Genomic DNA, 19,182 nt, shown 5'->3' with positions numbered 1-19,182 from the left:
ACTGGCAGCTTTTAACAGCTCTTAGCCTGGCTGACTGCACTGTACCATTCCTCCACATTTTATTTTCCTATAGCTCCATGCATTTATGATTGGCTCAAAAACCAGCTACAGTTTACTGAAGCCCACTAGGAGACTGACACAGGCATGTAATTGGCATTTTATGTAAGAGTCTTCTTACAATTAAACACTGCACCATCATCTGACATCAGTGCAAGGTCAAATACTGCATTTTAGATTTACAGGTATGTTAAACTCTTCACCAGATCATAGGAAATAAAGTGCAACAATGACCTTGCTCCTTGGCAACCTCGGGTAAGTAGGTGGCCGTGCGCTTTGATCCTTTCTCGTTGATGAACTCTATTCTAATGCCATGCACACCCACCTGCAAGAGATTGGCACCCATTAGTACATCAGCAGGGAAAAGAGACAACATGGGAACTGACATGGTGAAATCCAGAACAGTGCTTAACAGCATTTCACAGAGTTTCAAGGAGGTGGCACTGCAGTGGGTGGCATGTTTTGGAGAGGTGTTCACTTACTGCCATGAAAGCTCAGCAGCAGCACAGGTACACAGGATGTTCCTCTGCTCCTCACCACAGAGCTTCATTCCTGGGCTGGAGGAAATCCAGCTGAGGAGCTAAAGTTGTTCTGTCTCCTCTGACACTGTCACCATTGTTGTTGCTGATAAAATCACCTGGTCACCAGCTATAATCTGCAGGCAAAACAGCTGCCAAATCTAATGAGGCTTCAATTAAGAGCATTAATTTTGTTCAAAGCAGCAACTGAACAATCAAATATTTGTCACACTATGGACTCGAGCCTGGAGCCTTCAAAATTTCACCTCATGTATGAGGAGAAAATGGAAATATTACAAAGTACCCAGCCTCAAACTCCTGTTTCTGTGCTACTAAGAACTGTAAGGTGACAAAATGACAGCACAGAAACCAGATTACTAATACCAAGGAGCTGGATGCAGATAAAAATCAAAATGCTGAAAATATTGGGAGAAAAATAACCAAGAGGCTGGGCACATTTCCAGGGGCATTGTTTAAGGCCCCTGCTTTCAGGTTACAGTAATTCTGTGGAGAGTACCTGCACTGGGATCAGGCCATAAAAGATATTCCATTGCCAGAAGGTTTTCAGCTGCTTTTGAATTCTGTGCACAAACACAAAGCATTATTAGATGGACATTTTTATGCCCACATAACCAAGATGTTATTTCCATTTGAATCCCAACACTGCATGTGAAAATGAGTCAATGTTTTAAAAGGATATCACGTTGTTTGGTGTGGCACATCCTTGAGGACACAAATTTAATCAAAAAATGCTGTAAAATTTTCTCCAGTAACAATTTACTTACTTTACCATAACTGCAGGACAGTCAAAAACCAAAAAAGGAATATTTAAAAAGCTCTACCACTTCTTCAATTAACATATTTGCTTATATTAAGACTTTAATTTTTAAACTTTTCACTCCTTATATATGATATAAGCAGGGGAAATGGGAGGAAGAGTCCCTTGTAGCTGGCCATGGCCATAACCATTCTTCCCTATGAATCTAACATTGCTCATAAATAGGAAAAATGTAACTTTGTGACTAACAAATTTAATTCACTGCAACTTTTAACATATTATTTCATTACCAAACATTCCTAAACCCCAACTTTCATTACATTGATATATATAATCACCAGAGAGATTAAATCTGTATACTCAGAAGTTACAATTATAAGCCCAAAGGCCTGAAAGTAAAATGAAATTGTTAGAAGCTGAAAACAGCCCACAGAGTTTATGCCCAAACCAGTAAGTTTCTGCAGCTGGTGGTTTTGTAACTGTGTATATTCAGTACTAAGATTAAATATTTCCAGGGTTTGCACACCTTTAAATCCTGCAGAATATGAGATTCTGAATGCTATACAAGTGTTTTGCATAATAACCAGGAGCACTGGTGATGCATTGAAGTATGATGCAACATTCAAATTGCATCAATGCTCTGAATGTTTCCCATTAACCATTTTAATGGACTTTTAGGCCTGTGTCTGTAGAAAAAGGGATGTACAGCAGGGGAGAATTTCATAGCATCATTTGTGCTGTGGAGCACAAATTCCAACTGTGTAGCTGGGCAGGACAAACAGCTTTTCATTTGAGTTAAATAAATGGAAGCCACACACAAGCAAAGTAAAAATGATCCACACTAAGACTGGCATGGGCACAGTGTGGAATTTATTTTCCTCAAGAGACTGGTGTTCAACTGATGCAAACTTGTGTGAGATTTCCCAAAATAGCCCTCTCCAAGGGCTGGGTCTGTGGATGCCATTAACTGCCCTGCTACCAGGACCAGCAAACACCTTCCTACACAGCCTCAGGTCTGCTTCAGACTAAAAATACTGATGCACTACAGGCAGCATTCTGTAGAACAACAGCATCTGTCTGTGAAGCTTAGAAAAACAAACCAATCTTGTGCAGACAGAGCTGGAGTTCTGCCTCACCTATTACCATTCATTAGGGAAACAAATGCCTACAGGTACCTCTGGAGCTGAAAAGGGACCACACAATTGCTGCTTCAGCCTCCCACGTGGATAGGAACCTATTTAAATTGTTGCTATTGGGAGAGGAAAGCAAGATAAGGAGAGAGACAGGCAAAAAACAATCCCTGACAATAGAAATATTTCTATGGAGTTTTAGAGCATGAAATACTGTGTTCTATCTAAGCAGTACTTGTAGATATAAACTTTCTGATCAGTTGTGTAAGTGGCCAGAGGCCATCTAAAATTAGGTTCTGTGACAATATCAACTATATTAATAGACCTTTCATTACATCTAAGGATTGCATTAAGTTACATTATTTTACTTCTGAAATTACCTTTACAAAACTTAAGATTTTGTTGTGTATTTAAACACATTCATATTCATTTATACACAATATTCTTTATTCCCATACACCTTGGGATGAGAGAAAACTCATAAATAAATGTACATGTCACATTTATTGTTTTGCCAAGTGCCTATGGCACTAGCCAGATTACTGCCCACAATACCTCTCTCTTTATATATCTAAGAAAAAATGGTTCCAAAGCACCCTCTGACAGCAAAGCTGAACACCTCTCCTGATGGACTGTTCTGCCCCAAGGCTCCAAAAACAGCCATTCAAAACAAATTCATTAATTTGTTCCTTTTGGACTGACTCTCCAACCACACTGAGAGGAAGAAACAACATTATTCTCATTAGACTGTCCATGGGGAATATGGATAAGCACCTCAACATCAGGCCTTGTTGACATTTCAGTTTCTGTGGAAACTGTTGAGTAAATTATCCAAATAATGGTTCTGCTTGGTTATATCTACTGCACTGAAATCTGTAAGCTATTTGCATGCAATCACCAGTAATTTGTTTAAGATTAATTAATTGTAAAACAGTTGTTCAGAAATACATTAAAGCAGGTAACAAAGAGCCTGTTACAGAGCATCCACATGGAATGCTCCAGAGCTGGAGCACTGCAACACCCCCTTGGTCACAGGGACAAGCATCTGCCTGTTCCTTTTGTCCACTCACTTTCTGTGTTCTGCAGCCCAGACCTGCTGCACAGCCCGTGCCCATGTGCCAGTGGCACTGTGACACCCTGCTCTGGGTTAGGGACAGCCCTTCTTTTGTCATCTCAGTCTCTGCAGCAACCTAGAAAAAAGGTTTTTTCCTTTTTTTTTCCAGCAAAAAAGCTGGCCTAGAACTTGCACAGTGTTCCTTGTGATACCACAGAACAGTGACTTTCCCCTTTATTTACCTGACTAATACTATGGAAATAGCTGTACACAAATTTGTTTTGGAAATGGAAATCTTCAGATTAAGTGACTATTACTACTTTTTTGAAGCTGATCCCACTTGGCATTAGCTCAATTCCACAGCTTTTTAGCCCCACATTTGCAGCAAATATGATGGCTTCTTTCTGACCATCTTTAGTAGCATCTAAATACTACATTCTGATTTAATAACAGAGGAAAAAGACTCCTCAGGAGGTTTGTTCTCTACTTCATGTCAAGCATAATCATTCATTCACATACATGGAATCACTGAATATTGTCCAAAGAGAATAACACTGAGATCCAGACTTTCTTCTCAGTTCTGCAGAACAGAAGCTGAGAGCCACTGGTGCTGCTGCACTTACAGGCAGGAAAGAATTTCCACAGCTCCTGAATATACCCACTTTGTCAACAAGGAAAAGCTGCCTTTCAGGCAACATTATTGGCTACAACTATTTAAGCTAATATTTAAACCAGTGCACACAGGTTGAAGGCCTTTTGTATCAAGACAGCACATACAATTCTGCAGATTTTACTTTACTGAAGAACGGCAACTTTGGGGCAAAGAGCTCTCTCAAGGTATTTTAAGGAAGAGCTACTGCTCAAGTTTAGCAAAAAAGTTCTTTGTTATAATTACATACAATTGCAATGCTTTAGGATCTCCTAATAAAAAATGAGGAGAGGATCAGAATCAGCAGGTCTGAATTAGTTTATGTAGGGAAGGAATGACTGCTGTCAATAGCACGTGTTTAAAAAGAAATGGTCTTTATGACTTGTCTTGTAACTAGTCCTTTGCTGTCTGATCTTTTATAAAAGAGCAGTAGTATCACCAAAAACTCCCAGACCTTTGAGTTTTTCATGCTGTCCATTTCTCTGAGGTGGAAAGGCTGTGCAACTGTGCAGGTCCATCCCAGCAGCAACTGGGCCACAGCAGTCTCTCATGGGCTCTGTCAAGCACTGCTGGAGATGCAGCTCCTACACTGCCAGTGCTCCTTTCAAAGCCCTGCATCTGCTCACCACTGCAACTCAGACAAAGTCACAGGTATGTAAGAATGCTAGGTTGTATTTCAGGAAGCATCCTTGTGAACATGGCACTGAAGTGATCCTTTAAAGGTCACTTTCCTCTAATTACTTTTATAAAAGATGAAAATGCAGTCATTTGAGAAGTCATGGGGGAACTAACAGCAGTGAATTCACACAGATCTTCTGTTTACTTCATGGAAGTTTCTACCACTAAAGGGTTTCACATTGCTTTTTGCAGCTGAAATATTCATTTATTTTGTTTGGGAAGGTAATTTTTTAATGGGAGAAAACATCCATCACTCTGCTTCAGCACAGAGAAGACACTCCTGAGCTGTCTCCAGACAGCTTCACTCCTGACTTCAGATGACATTGTCTCTAAGTCTCAGAGCACTGACTTGTCTGAATTGGAAATTTGGAAACATTGTGACCTGTGTCAGCAAGTTGCTGACCTGGCTCCCACAAGATCATCGGTAGCACACCTACAAAAGCAGGGACTCCTAACTAGGCTGATGTTTTCAGAATGATCTCAGCATGACAGGAGATGAAAGATGCAGACTCTCTCTTTACATCATACTCTAGACCATCCTAAAATGTCCTTTTTCCATTATATTGCATAACTGCAGCTCCCTTAAAAGACACATGGATGACATAAGCTATCCCACTGCCAGGCACACACAGTGATGAATCACTCTTTTAAGGACTAACAAAAATTTTATAATGACATACTTATATATCACCCCCCCTCCTCTGGGTCCTTTTGTATGGAAACCAAGTTTCTGACCATTTGTTACAACTGTAGGAATTTATGAAGGGTTTTAACAACTCATCACTTGAAAACCTTAAATGAAATAGGAGAGAGCAACTAAGCAACATAAGGCCTTTTATATTTTTGACCCCTGCATTCTTCCCTTGTAAGTCAGGGGTTTCCAATAAGAACAGCTGTAAGAATCCATAAAATCAATCAGAATACAGAAATGCTAGAGTTCAGCATTATGCTTATTTACACTGTTGTTAAAGTCCCACAAGTTCTGCAGAAAAATATAGAAAATGCATGGAAAGTAAAAGCCTCCTTTTTTTCATATTAGTTATGAATCAGCAGTTGCCCAAGGAACAAAGCTAAAACCAGTCTTTCCAAGGGAAAGTGGATTTTTAAACTCAGGCTTTGCTTTCAGCTTTTCCATAAGGAAAAGCTACTGAATGTACATTTTTTATCTCTAAATACAACAGAAAGTCTCTTTTTCTCCTAAGAAGTTCTAAATATTTAGTCAGGCTAAGTTATTATTAAAGGCAATTATTGTAGTTTGTGTGGTGTCTCTGGCATTATAATGTCTGCTATTCTATGACAATTTCAAAATTTTTCATATGTCCACTCAAAAACAGATTCAAAGAGGAATGAGGAATGCAACATGATGACCGAGATGAGCAGTTCATCTTTAGTCAAGTACCTTGTTTTCTGCAAGCATCTAATGCTAAATAATTTGGGGAAAGAACATTACAGACTAACACTTCCATCAGCTTACACTGTCATACACACGTCAGCATGTGCTTTTCAATCTCTTTTATGCTGCTGTTCCAAGAGGATGCATGCAGGTTTCCTAGAACCTGGCAATTAGAACAGATTCAGCTCCATGCGTAAGCAGCGTGAGAGCAGTGATTTATGTGGCCTCACTGTACAAAGGCTTTGGGAGGGCTGTGCAGGACACTCACTCTGAAAGGAAATCAAGTTTGGGGGAAGATGAATGTCTCTACAAGGTAACTGAAGCAGCTTGTTCTGGGACTGAGATTATGTGCATTTTGTTTCTGGAAGTACACATCAGACTGTTAACTTCCATACTGCAACAGCCCTTTCCAGAGTCAACGGGCTGATCTACCAGGGAGATGCTGCAAATGAGACCTCAGGACAGCCTTGCTTTGCTCAGACAATACCTTCCTTGATGGAGTCTTAGACATCAAGACATCTATGCAGACCACTCAGTGTCTTTGTGGGCAAAACCACAACTTTATTCCATTTGCGTGGCTCAGACTCTTGAGGTGATGACATTTTATCAAAGAGTGTCTTTTGAATCCATGTACACAACCATGTGTACAGAGTGCAAAACAGTGACAGCTTCACTAATGCATGCAGATCATTTGAACAGTGTTACTTCAGCTACTGATGTTCATTTTCATGAAAGATTCTGAGATTCTTACCTCCCAATCCATGTAGTCACACACATCTTCAAAGTTAGTGAGTAGAGACACTGAGCAGAAAAGCCGTGGCAGCTCATCCCTCGTCATTGGGGGGAAACGACTATCTTTAAGGGCACTGTTGAAGACAAAACAGAATTTCAAAGGATTTTTTTTTTTTTAATTTCAAGGATCTAATCTGAAGAGTAAAAGGAGAAAAAAAATCCTGATGAAATGATGACCAGTTTGATTACCCAGTCACCAGTGTAACGTACACTCTGATCAACATTTCCAGCTTTTTCCTTAGACATTTGTTTTGGTTCTTGGCTGGCCAATCAGATGATGTTCTGAGGGTCATTCCTTCCTGAGCTGGTTTTGCTACTGTGACAATCTTATTATTACAGCAGCAGAAAGCTCTTGAAAAAAAGTTACAAAAGCAATAGCTCCTCCACTTGCAACTTGTAAATCCCTTTCAAAAAGGATTAAACTTCTCAACACAAAGTGAAGGGGGAAGTTCTATAGCCTGCAGTGACCAAACACTTAAAACAGTAATCAAATTGTAGAATTTAATTATTCAGTCAAAAAAAAAAAATCCAAACCAGTAGAATATTCTCTAAAAAAGACTAATATTTATGCTTACTAGCAAAGGTGAATATAAAAAGGTGAAAACATCCAAGGGCTCTACAGACCTGTAAACCTACAGGACTTGAGGTGGTTCTGCAAAGCAGATGTCATGATTAGTAACAGGGAAGCTTGCAAAGAGCTAATCCATGGATGACATACCATTCTACAGACAGACACACCTACTGGGGAAAAACCCACACTGAGGGAGCTACCTGTGCACAGGCCAGCACGCCTGCAAACACACAGCAAGCAACATGTGAGTAACAACACTTGTAAAAACCTACTTGCATAAGTTTGGTTAAGAACCTGTTAAATTGGCAAAGGGAAGGTTAATATGAGGATGGCATCTCAATCTTTTATTCTCTTAAGCTTTGAAATATGATGTGAATACAAACATGCCCATCTCCAACAAAAACAGCGATCTGCTAACTGAGCTTCTGGAGGAGTAAAGAGAATTTAAGAGACTTATTGAAATACTACCAAGGTCTTCAGCTGTCTCATTGTTTCATCTAACAATTAGATTGTTCTTAATCGTTTTACTTGGCCCAGAGCCAGTGGCTGCCCCTTAGCTGATATAATCACAGCCATGGCCAAGGTGTTAGAATAATGGCTGCAGGCCTTGCACCAGAATCCACCATTTTTTATAAAGAGCAATAGAACTTCATAACAGCAGACCACATAAGGACACATGAGAAAAAAATCACAACATGTAAAGTTTAACTAAAGGAAATCATCATATGAATAACCAGAAATAGTTTCCCATCAAGAACTAATACTATAACCTGAAGAGTTAAAATAGAACCTTTGTTTTTCTGGGTTGGGAGGGAAGGCAAATTTTTTTGTTGCAGCTATTACAAAACACAACATAGTATTGAAATTCAGACTCCAAAGTCCTTTTCTACACAGACCTGTGAAGAACTGGGGACACTAAAGAGATTTAATGCATAAGGCCTATGATATTTAACTAATGACTTCCTCTGAAGATGTATCAAAAGCAGGTAATGCTGATGGGATTTTCCAAGCTAGCTTTGAAACTGCTGGAACCAGGCAGAGTTACCATCCTCTGCTCTCTGGTGTTCAGAGCAACATCAGAGAGAACTCCTATAGCCACAGCATATCAACAATATCCCAAAATACCAATAACCTAACTCAGCTTTCAAATCCCCCCACACATGGTGGTGAAAATAAATAAACATACATACGTGAAGGGAGGACACTCAGAACACAGGGACAGCTCAAACCAAAAGTCTATCTAGCTTTAAGTCTATCTATAGTAGTAGGTCCTTACCAACAGCAGTTAGCAAAATGAGTGAGTACAAGAACATGGTCACAGCAAATATCCAGGGGTACCTTCCTAGAATACTCTCCAGGAATCCAGTTATTTATAGCTTAGGTATTTTGAGTCAGAGATAGGATCACTGTACTTTAAAGCTCTTCTGAATTTTATTTTCTAAGTTCATGTATACACACTTAAAATATTTTACCCTCCCTTTTTAATAAAAAAATTATTGGAACCCCTAATCCTCTTCAAATACATTGCTACTACAGGTGTGCTTATTTGCAGATGGTTCATTTCCCTGAGGTCTCCTGCATCTCTGTCACATAACCAATCTATGTGAACACTCTACTGAGAAGCACCCAGACAGACTTTTACTTTAGCCATTCCTGTTTGGGCAAGAAAGAAAAACCAGTTTCTACAGGCAGCAGTTTAGCCCTTACCATCCAATTCACACACTCTACAAACATCTATGGGTGGAAATTCAGACCTGGGCCTCCCCTGCCATGTCACTGCACTTGCCATGTGCATCTTGGTAACCAACTCCCAGCAAGCAGAAAACAAGACAAGGCAATGCTTGCTTTCCTCAAAAGCTTGTCATTGGTCTGAACTCAGAATAAAAAAAATCACCATGTAACTGTGGGTCATCAACATTCTTATCTGACACAGGAGAATCTGTACATATCTGTACTTTTGTAACCTTAGAATTTGATTTTAGTTTTGTTCAATGCTGTATTTTTCTGTCAATTCTTCTGTTAGAAAAATGAATGAAATCTGGCATATTAAATACCACGTTTAAAAAATATTGACTCCACAATTTTTATGTTAAACTTAGAATTAAGGGAGGGTAAGTGGAAATAATCAGCAAAAGAAGTTGGAAAAAATAGGTGGCATTCAAAACTACTTTTAAAGAAAAAGCCCAATGATTGTAAAAACATTTCCCAGGCCATCTGTTCTTTATTCCTTCATGCCCAGAAATAGATTACATATATTGCTGCTGACTAAATGGAAGTACATAGTACTGAAAAGAGGTAGTGCCAAGCAAGGGGAATTCTAGCTGGCCAATAAAAGGGCATTCATTTTTCCACATAGAGTATGCTCCATGTAAAAAGTCAGAATTGAATCCTGTTCAAGGAAAACTATTTTTAGATACTAAATGAATGCATGCATATGCATGGCCTTTCTAGTTAAATATTTATGCAGTCCTGGATGTCCTAAGATCAAGTAATTGCTGGTTAGGAAAAAAGCCAAAACAAAGTGTTACTCAACTATCAGTTTTTCTTCAGCTGAGGCATACTATACAAATCTCAGCTTTTCTTCAAATGAAGTTTATTTGGCTATAGGGAATGTTTATCAGTAATTTCATTTTCCAAAGACCACTCCTCTTTGTATATGGGATATAGAAAAGCTTGCAAACACTTCAAAGACACTAAAAGTATAAAAAGAAAAGGGAATTGTTTGAAGTATGAGTTGCTGTGACAAACAGCATGATGATTTGGAAAAAAATATATTCCTTACATATATATGTTCCTTAAGACTACATCTTGTTTTCTATAAAATATCACTACAGAAGCTCTTAGAACAACCTGAAATGATAGTATGTGCAGGTGACCCAAAATGAAATACATTGTGTTCTCCATCCATAATTTCTGTAGGCTACAAAAATGCCTTAAAAAGAAAAGTCAGCTTCAACCTAGGGCTCTTACATGTGATATGGCAGATGGGTTACAAACAGTAGAACACAAATTAGGGAAATAAGTAGTAGTGGAGTTTAATTACTCTGTTTAGAAATGCCTCAAAATCCTTGTGATTGAATAAAAAAGATCCTTTAAATAAGTTTGATAACATAGAAGCATTAAAAATAGTAAAGAGGGATTTTGATGCAGATGAATGGTGGCATTAAATGAATTGAATTCCTAGTGTTTTACTCATTGCTATTTAACAACAAACGTTAACAGTGAAATTTCCCACTAAAGCTCTTTTTTGGGGATAGTCACATCTACAGACCTATACTGGACAGAGTTTAGATAAAACTGGATACAGTTCTGTACATTGCTGGAAATTACTTCAAAGGTTTAAACATGACACGGGAGGAGGAGATGCAAAGGAAGCTGTCAAACACTGGGCATGATGTAAGTAATACTCACTTTTATAGGAAGTGTGAATGAGGCAGAGACATTAAGTGACTCATGCAATTTAGGAGGCTTACACTGAGTCAGTGACAGAATTGAGAACAGAGTCCAAGATCCCTGATTCCTAAAAATCTACTTTTTGTGACAGCCTCTCTTTCAGTCTGCTCAGCCTATCCTGTATAAATGTAGCTCCCAAGAGCCTAATCTAACAGAACTGATAAATTTAATCCAATTTAAAAATTAATTTTCTATTACTTTTTTAGTTCAATCTATAGTAATAATTTTTTTCTTAACCAGTTTCTGATATTGAACACAGTTAAACTAAACCACAACTTTATGGCATCTAAACAATTCTTCAAATATCATCAGTACACATATGAAAAGCAGGCTAAGGATCTTATTTTACAAACTATTACTCTCTTCTGATAAACAGTACCTTGGCACTACTTTCAGATGGTAGGGAAAAGACTTAAATCCTACCAGCTCTTTATTCAGCTCAATAAATGTAACCCTGAGAGATTTTGCAATTTTTTTCAGAGCCAACTAAGCTTAGTAGAATTACATTTGAAGATGTATTTAACAAAGAAATGGCCCTTTGTCAATGAATTCAGCCCAAAGGGCCGAGATATTGTACTTCAATTAGTTCAAAACCGCCTTAAATTAATGAGTGGCAAACTCACTGAATTTAGGGAACAGTGAAGAAAAGACAACAGCAAGAGACACTTGGTGCCAGGGTTTCAGAACAAGAAAAAAAGACAGTATTTACTGTTCCACTTCTGAGTTACTGAGCAGTGAAGTTAGTTCAGATTTCTACTTCTTCATTCAGTAACTTCAAGAGGAAGAAATTAAGGAACACTTAAGCAGACCACCAGTATTTTCCTAATGAAAATCAGCTCTCACAGCTCAGTTTGGCAGAGACCAGAGAAAACTAACAGCTTCCAAGTCACGACATGCAATTAATTTTTAAGCCAGAAAAGCAGGGCAGAGTGTGCTCTACTGAAGAAAGTAGAAATTATTATGAATACAATCCTCCTAGCTGTCAGCATAAGCCATCAGACAGCCCAACACAACCCACAGGTCAGCCTTCTACTCACTTTTATTTATGACCAGCAGAATTTTGCCAATTTAAATGGAGATTTCAAGGACTAATTTAAACACAACATCAAATCACTTGAATGCAAGCAAAAAACATTTATTTATATTGTTGCTCTTTTTTTGGGTCAGACTGGAAAAATTTCCAGGAAACAAAACAACTGTGAATGACGTGTTTTTCCTGAACCCTCCCTTACATTTGGGAGACAGAATGGGAAAGAACAACATTTATATTTCCTGCACATTATGCTGCTAAGTGGTAGTCAGAGGATAAAAAAAGAAATACACATTTGTTGTGTGGCACAGAAGTACATCTCTGAAGTTCTCAGCTGATTTTATTAGCACAGTGCAGCAGGTAACAGCAACAGCATTCCAGATGGGACAAATAAAATACTGATCTGGCATTCTGGCTCTTGAATCAATTTATTTATTTTTTTACTCCACAGAAGTGAAGGATGCCAGAAGGACTCTCTTCTCCCAATCTGTCTGAAATCAGACATATAACTTAAGAAGAAGGAAAAACCTGCTTTGAAAAAATACCATTCCGTTTAAGACAAATCAGAGCATGTATATAAATAAGGCATTTAGAAAAGCTCATCAGAAAAGGCAACCTATGTTGGCTACATAAGACACTTAACTCGCTATTTTAGACAGCCAGTGGCTCCAAAAATAAGCTGTCTGTATGTTCTCCTTATTTAATGGCTTCAAAAGTATTTTTATGTACACACATGTATTGTAGAAACCATACCCACAATTAAAAATCAAACCATACTGGTATTGCTGGTAAGTTTCTGTGCCCTTGTTTTTCCATAAAAAAGTCCACTAGTTGTATAAATCAAAAGAAGCCTTTACAGAATATTTCTAGGCGTACTTAAAATGTCCAGACAAATCCTTATTTGATTTCTTATTCTGGCTACACAGTACAGATGCACTCCAGAGCACACAGAAGGACTGACAGGGTGTGAGATGCTGCTCCAGGACTCTGCAGTCACTGTGAGTACCTGTTAGGACACAGAGCTCATGTGCACCTGCCCAGTGACCATGGGCTGAAGCTCCTGGGGGTTTCACTACTGCTGGTTCTTCAGCTGGGTCTGTCAGCCTTGGGTACATAGCAGATGAAAACTCCAACTCCTCACTGACTCACCATCACAACATTTCCTTTAAGAAAAGCAAGCTCACAAGCATGAAGCTCTAAAAACCAACATTCCCATAAATTCAGGGCTTTTTAGCAGAATGAAACAAATATGTTTTTTCTACTGCTCTGATAATTATCCACAGAAATATTCTATCATGCTGGATTCTTCCAAATAAACCTAGGTCATCCTTATGCCATGATGATGTTACACTGTGTGAACATGATGCCTGACATGATTTTTCTCTCTCTTTCTGCCATAAATTATCAGGGAAACAACAAAGGCTTGTATGGATAGGTTCTTAAAGTCTAGGAAAATTCTGTGTACGTGCTGTTATGGACTTCAAGTGGAAAAGTATGATCACAAAAGTCACAGCACTTGCAACCTGCTCCCATCAAAAGGTTCAGTTAAAACTAAGATCCACAAAGTGATATTGTAGGTTCCTGATTACATTCATAAGAGTCAAATTTCTATGGCTTTAACTTCCTGTTTCCTGAAACCAGAAATCTTACACTATAGTGCTTCTGTGGTTCTAAAGGACTTACTGGCCTTTCAAAAGGCCAAATAAGGTAAAGACTCCATTTTTCTCACAGTTTTAGTCCTACAGTGCATGAGGTATCATTTTGCATTACTATATAATCAATACACCCTATTACATCAGAAAAAAAAAAATCTTCAGTTACGTTAACTTCAAGACACAGCAAAGCTTCAGTAACAGCTCAGAGCTATACCCTGACAGAGGTGTGCTAAATCCAAAATCTTCCCATCACACGGGGCAGTGAGAGAGGGACAGCTTGGAGCACACAACAGCCCAGAGTGAGCAGTTACTGTGCACTTGCCTAGCTGGAGGTGGAGATCTGCAGCTGCTGTTCCATCCACTCCATCCCGCAGGAACACAACGAGGCAGTTTGGGACATCCACCACCCCACAGCTGCCTGCACTGGGAATTGCCCAGCACAGACCCCAAACATCTGACTACAAGGGAACATTAGGTCAGCAGCTCTACACAGGAGTTTCTTCATTGGGGGCAGCTTCTTTTCTGCCTTTTCCTGTATTGTCCCTCACCTGTCCCTGCATCCTGCTGGGATAAATGACAATGGAATTCAAAAATGCGTGACAGTTTGTGTCAAACATTCAAAAAGCTGAAAGGTTTCAATTTCCACAGAAATGTCTTGGTTTGCTACATAAAAACTAAATCCACAGCACTTCAAACGTTCTCCCAGTATAACACAGTAGGCTTGTCACAGTGATTCCAGACGCTTGTTTAAAAACTGAGCAACAAAACTGACCAGGGTTCGGTGTGTAGGCTTTTGTTTGGTGAATACATGATAACAGACTAGTCAGAAAACCTTAATTGAGCTCCAAATGGACTAAATTATAATGTCACTAAAAGGCTTTCCAGCAGATGGCAAAGTTTAGATAATGAACAAAAATGAACTGCTCAATTACAATTAGAACCACGCAGCTTGAGCAACATAAAGCACTCAAATCTCTAGGAACATAAAAAGAAATCTCTAGAATTCTTTATATCTCCAGCACATCTCTCAATATTGACCTAAGATCATTATTTTACAACAAAACAGATACTGAAGTCAAGACAAAAATCTTTGAGGCCACATAATAGCTGAGTTCAACTCTCATTTAAGCAATTCACAAAATATTGCTTGCCCTCTAAAGCTGCATTCAAGCCATCATTTTATAAAAGAACAAATTAATGAGGTATTTTTAATTTATTATGAACTTTGAAAAGACCTCATCTTAAGTACATACAGAAAAACATTTCTAAATGTGTCACAATGTAGTTATATATAAATACAGAAAGATAATATAAACATTTACATCTTCAAATTCCTGCAGCTTGTAAAAAAAAGGGTCTCTTTAAATTATGCTGCTGAGATTCTAGAACAAAAGATTAGTTCATTTTCTCAACATTTCTTCTGTCACCAGAAGCACTGTATTTTTATTAAAAATATGATAGTTGAATCTTTATTGCTCAGTTTCAGTATACTGTTTGCCACAAACACTGGCAAGTTGTTTCTATCAGGACTCTGAAATCACAGTGGACAAATTAAATATATATAATCAGGTTCAATATAAGGAAAGCAAAAGGTATGGTAGATTATGCAGTAAATCAATGCAGAAAGACAAATACTGCAGAATCACAGAATAGCTCTGGAAGAGACCTTAAAGATCATTTAATTCCAACCCCCTGTTGTGAGCAGGGACACCTTCCACCAGACCAGGTTGTTCAGTCATATTTTCTTACATGAGGTCCTGTAGTAAATGGTTCATAGAAAAAGCTTAAGACAAGAAAATATGCTGAAATATGAAGGCATTAGCAAATATATTCTGAGAAATAAAAAGTGACAGGATCCAGCCTTGAAATTCTTCAACAAACACATGAACTGAGAGTAACCCAAGGTCCACAATGCCTACAGACTGGAATATGACCACTCAAAATACAGAACACAGAATAATATCCTGGCTTGTTTCCCAAGATGTATTCCATCAGTATCACAACTCAACTTGGACTGTGTTCAAACCAACCGGTTTTTAGCTAAACAATCTCTTACACATCCTGCAAGTACATCTGCAGAGGGATGCAGATCTGAGTGTTGTCAGTGTAGAGGATGATAAATGAGCTCATAGCATCTTACTAATTCTGTGTTTTTATAAATAAAGTAAAAGATAAGCACAAGATGAGTCCCTTGTGGCACATCACATGTAACAAGACTGCAGGGAAAGAAATGGTCTCTCCTTACTTCATGAGACTTTTGGTTTCTAGGCATTTGCTCCCACTATCATGATGCTACTCTAGAATGCAGCCATCAGAACTGCTGCATTAACAGAATTCAATCCCTGTTTAAGGCAACAAAAAAGGCTTTTTTCTGTTCGTTTTGTACGTGTGCAGGTTTTTATTTCATATATGAATCTCATTAGCAGATCAAGCTATGAATAGAGTATGTTTCAGATACATAAACACATTCTATATATCTGGAAGCTTTGCATCCTGCATCTCCTTCCCTCTACCTTCCACACACAAAGAAGTTGCCTGTAAGCCATCTTCTTGTTCTCCTTTTAGCAACTCTGCCACTTCTCTCTCACTCACGAGAGTGGGTCACGATTTCATCCTTTTATTCCTTCCAGATTCCTGTCACAATTCTGCCTACTTGGGGTGGCACGTTCTGTACCACCTGCAACCTACTCAGCTTACAGAACTGCCTGGATGGGGCACTCACAAACCCCTCTTATCTAAGGTCAAGATGCCCAAGCAACAGAATGCTTGAAAGCTCAGCTAAACAGTACATTCAGTTCCAAGTCTGCCAGCTGCCACTCTGTATATGTTTTCCACTCTAAACCAAGTTTTGAGTAGCAAATAAAAACAGCCAAAGTGGAATTAAAAAGAAGTTCTGAAATAAAGGCAAAGGTCCAGGTTAGGCTACATTCATCTGTAGCCTCAGAAACTCAAGTATTCAAGGAATGCATTTAAATCACATTTTCTTTGAGAAACTACAGGCCAAATTCTTCTGCCTTGAAAGTAGAAGAGTTTTGCCATTCACTGCAGTAAAGCCTAAACCAGGAAAGGATTGTTCTGTCCATGTGTCCATTCAGCTTTTAACTACCATGAACATCTTGCATTGCCACATATGTTTAACTACAGGACTTGTACCAAGACCAGCTGAAGCCCAACTATTCAATGTTAAATGAGGATACAGTGGGGACACAAAATATTGGTTTAGTCATAATCATACCATCAGAGATACAATTCAACACATCTATCTAAAGTGGCTACTATTTAAATGGAAATAGATTATCACCTTTTTAAAAAGCGACTCATGAAATGTTTCATCTCCTGAATGTCAGGAATGCTTTAGTCAAACACAGACTTGTGAAATCATATGTAACAGCACTTGGAAATTCACATTTTTGGGGAAAAAAAAAAAAAAGAAAAAAAGAACATGCATTGTAGACTTCTACAAACCTGAAGAGGGTTTTCTGAGCAACAAACCAGAAAGCCACCCTTTCAGTGATTGAAAAAGCTGAGCACACAAAGAGGGGTGGCTCTGGCAAACGAGGCTGCATGCAGTGCAGAGACCTCCACAGACAAAGCACAGCTGCTGCTCTTTGCAATGAGGGATTAGCAGTCTAGGTCAAAGGAAAAAAGCCTCTCTGTAGCTAAGTGAGCAAACTGCAGAATGCATCCTCAGCACAGATGAGAAAGGGCCAGCTAACCAGCTTGCAAATCGTGCAGAAGTTTCTGGAACAGAAACAAAACCAGCATCAATTTCTTGACAGAGCATGTAAAATATTTCTGGTGAAAAGCAGTGATGCCCTGCTGTAAAACCAAGGTTACAATGACCTCTCAATTACTTTAAAATTACATTTCTCCTTTTCCTCTTTGTGTTCACTTATATAACAAGCATTTTTTCTTCATGGCCAAACAAACACATTACATGTGGGGCTTTAACAACAATACCTGGAAGTAACTGGCCTAGAGATAACACAAGCAGCTCTTTTAACTCTAATTCAATAAGAATTGAAGCTATTAAATGCATACACATATGCACACAGAACATGTTTTTTTCATACAGACATATCTCTTTCAACATTTGTACAATTGAGTCATATTATATTTTGGCTTTACATTGACACTTCAGTTAAATGGGATGTAAGCCAATATTTGAAGAAAATACTTGCTTAACCTTTTGTTACATACTAAATAATTTTTATTCTACATTATTACTTAAGCAACATTAAATGAAAGAAATTAAGAGTCTCCTGAAGTAAGAAATACCATTTGCATGTACCAGTGTGAATGTATTTCTAATCTGCTTTTATTTATCAGTAAAGCACGGAGAATGTTACTCACAATTAGGCTGGTATCTAAAGTAGCAAACTAATTGCATGTTACAAGAAGTTTGACACCTATTTCAGTTTGTGGTATTATAGAAGTCATACAATTATGTGAACTAGAAGTACCAGAAAGCTGTACTTCTCAAAAAAAAACAAAAAAAACCAAAAAAAACCAAAAAAAACCCAAAAAAACCCGCAGGAGCTTTTCTTCTTTTCCCCTGTAGAATCAGAACTAAGGGAATTCCAATGAACTGAAAAATACAGTAAAAATAAAGTCACCATTCCTTGCTGACAGAAGTTTGCAATACCTGATTTAATATACAGACTTAAACCACAACTGTGGGAATTTCCAGGATCACAAAGGGCTCTTTCACTGAAGCTGGGGTTGCAGCTTCTGACAAATGAGAAGTTCCCAGGAGCTGGACCCAGGCTCAGCAGAGCACTTCCTAACATCTGCACCAGTTCCCCAAGTTCTTGTGGGAGTTATTTATATACTGTACTTCTCCAACCTGAGAGACTGCTTGCCTGACAACTGACCCTTTAATGCAAGTAATCTGCACTAAGAAATAAAGATTATAGCATTGCACTGGAACAGGGAACCTAAATTTAAGCATGTGAGCTGACACTTTGTAGCCTACGTATTATATTTACGACACAGGCACATGTCACCATTCCCCCACAGAAAATATCCTTGCCTGAAGAACTGAGTGTTACCAGTCCTACAGAAATTTGTACTGATGGCCAAAAAAAGCTCTTCTCCACCATGATCAAAAGCTATTCTCCACATGTAAATTATAACTATGTTTAGAAAAGTTTTAATTAAAAGTCTTGAAAACTCAAAGGTAGGAATCTTTGAGATTAGAAATATTTTTTGGTTATACCACAAATATTCCTAGGTAATGGTTTATTTCCATACTTTCACAGCATTTGATGCTTTGTGAACTGCATCAACACAGTTATTTACAGAGCTAAAAAAATAAACAAAGTACATTCCATTTGTTTCTAAAATAAAGGCTATCACAAATATACACTCATTTAGAGTGTATATAGCCCTCCATACACTTTTTTAAGGAGTACAGTTGAAAAT

The 19,182-nt window shown here is 38.3% G+C and overlaps 1 protein-coding gene across 2 annotated transcripts in view; it reads right to left on the bottom strand.

Annotated features, from left to right (window-relative positions):
- AMMECR1 (AMMECR nuclear protein 1) overlaps nt 1-19,182 on the bottom strand; it is a 95,992-nt gene that overhangs the window by 8,940 nt on the left and 67,870 nt on the right. For both annotated transcript variants that reach the window (XM_066559399.1, XM_066559400.1), the window contains 2 exons: nt 7,009-7,123; nt 292-382 (listed from right to left, as the gene is read on the bottom strand). In XM_066559399.1, coding sequence (XP_066415496.1) covers nt 292-382; nt 7,009-7,123 — 206 coding nt within the window. The remainder of the gene's footprint in view (nt 1-291; nt 383-7,008; nt 7,124-19,182) is intronic.

This window comes from Molothrus aeneus, chromosome 14, assembly GCF_037042795.1.
Source record: "Molothrus aeneus isolate 106 chromosome 14, BPBGC_Maene_1.0, whole genome shotgun sequence".
Taxonomy (NCBI): domain Eukaryota; kingdom Metazoa; phylum Chordata; class Aves; order Passeriformes; family Icteridae; genus Molothrus; species Molothrus aeneus.
This window is presented reverse-complemented; position numbering and strand designations above follow the sequence as displayed.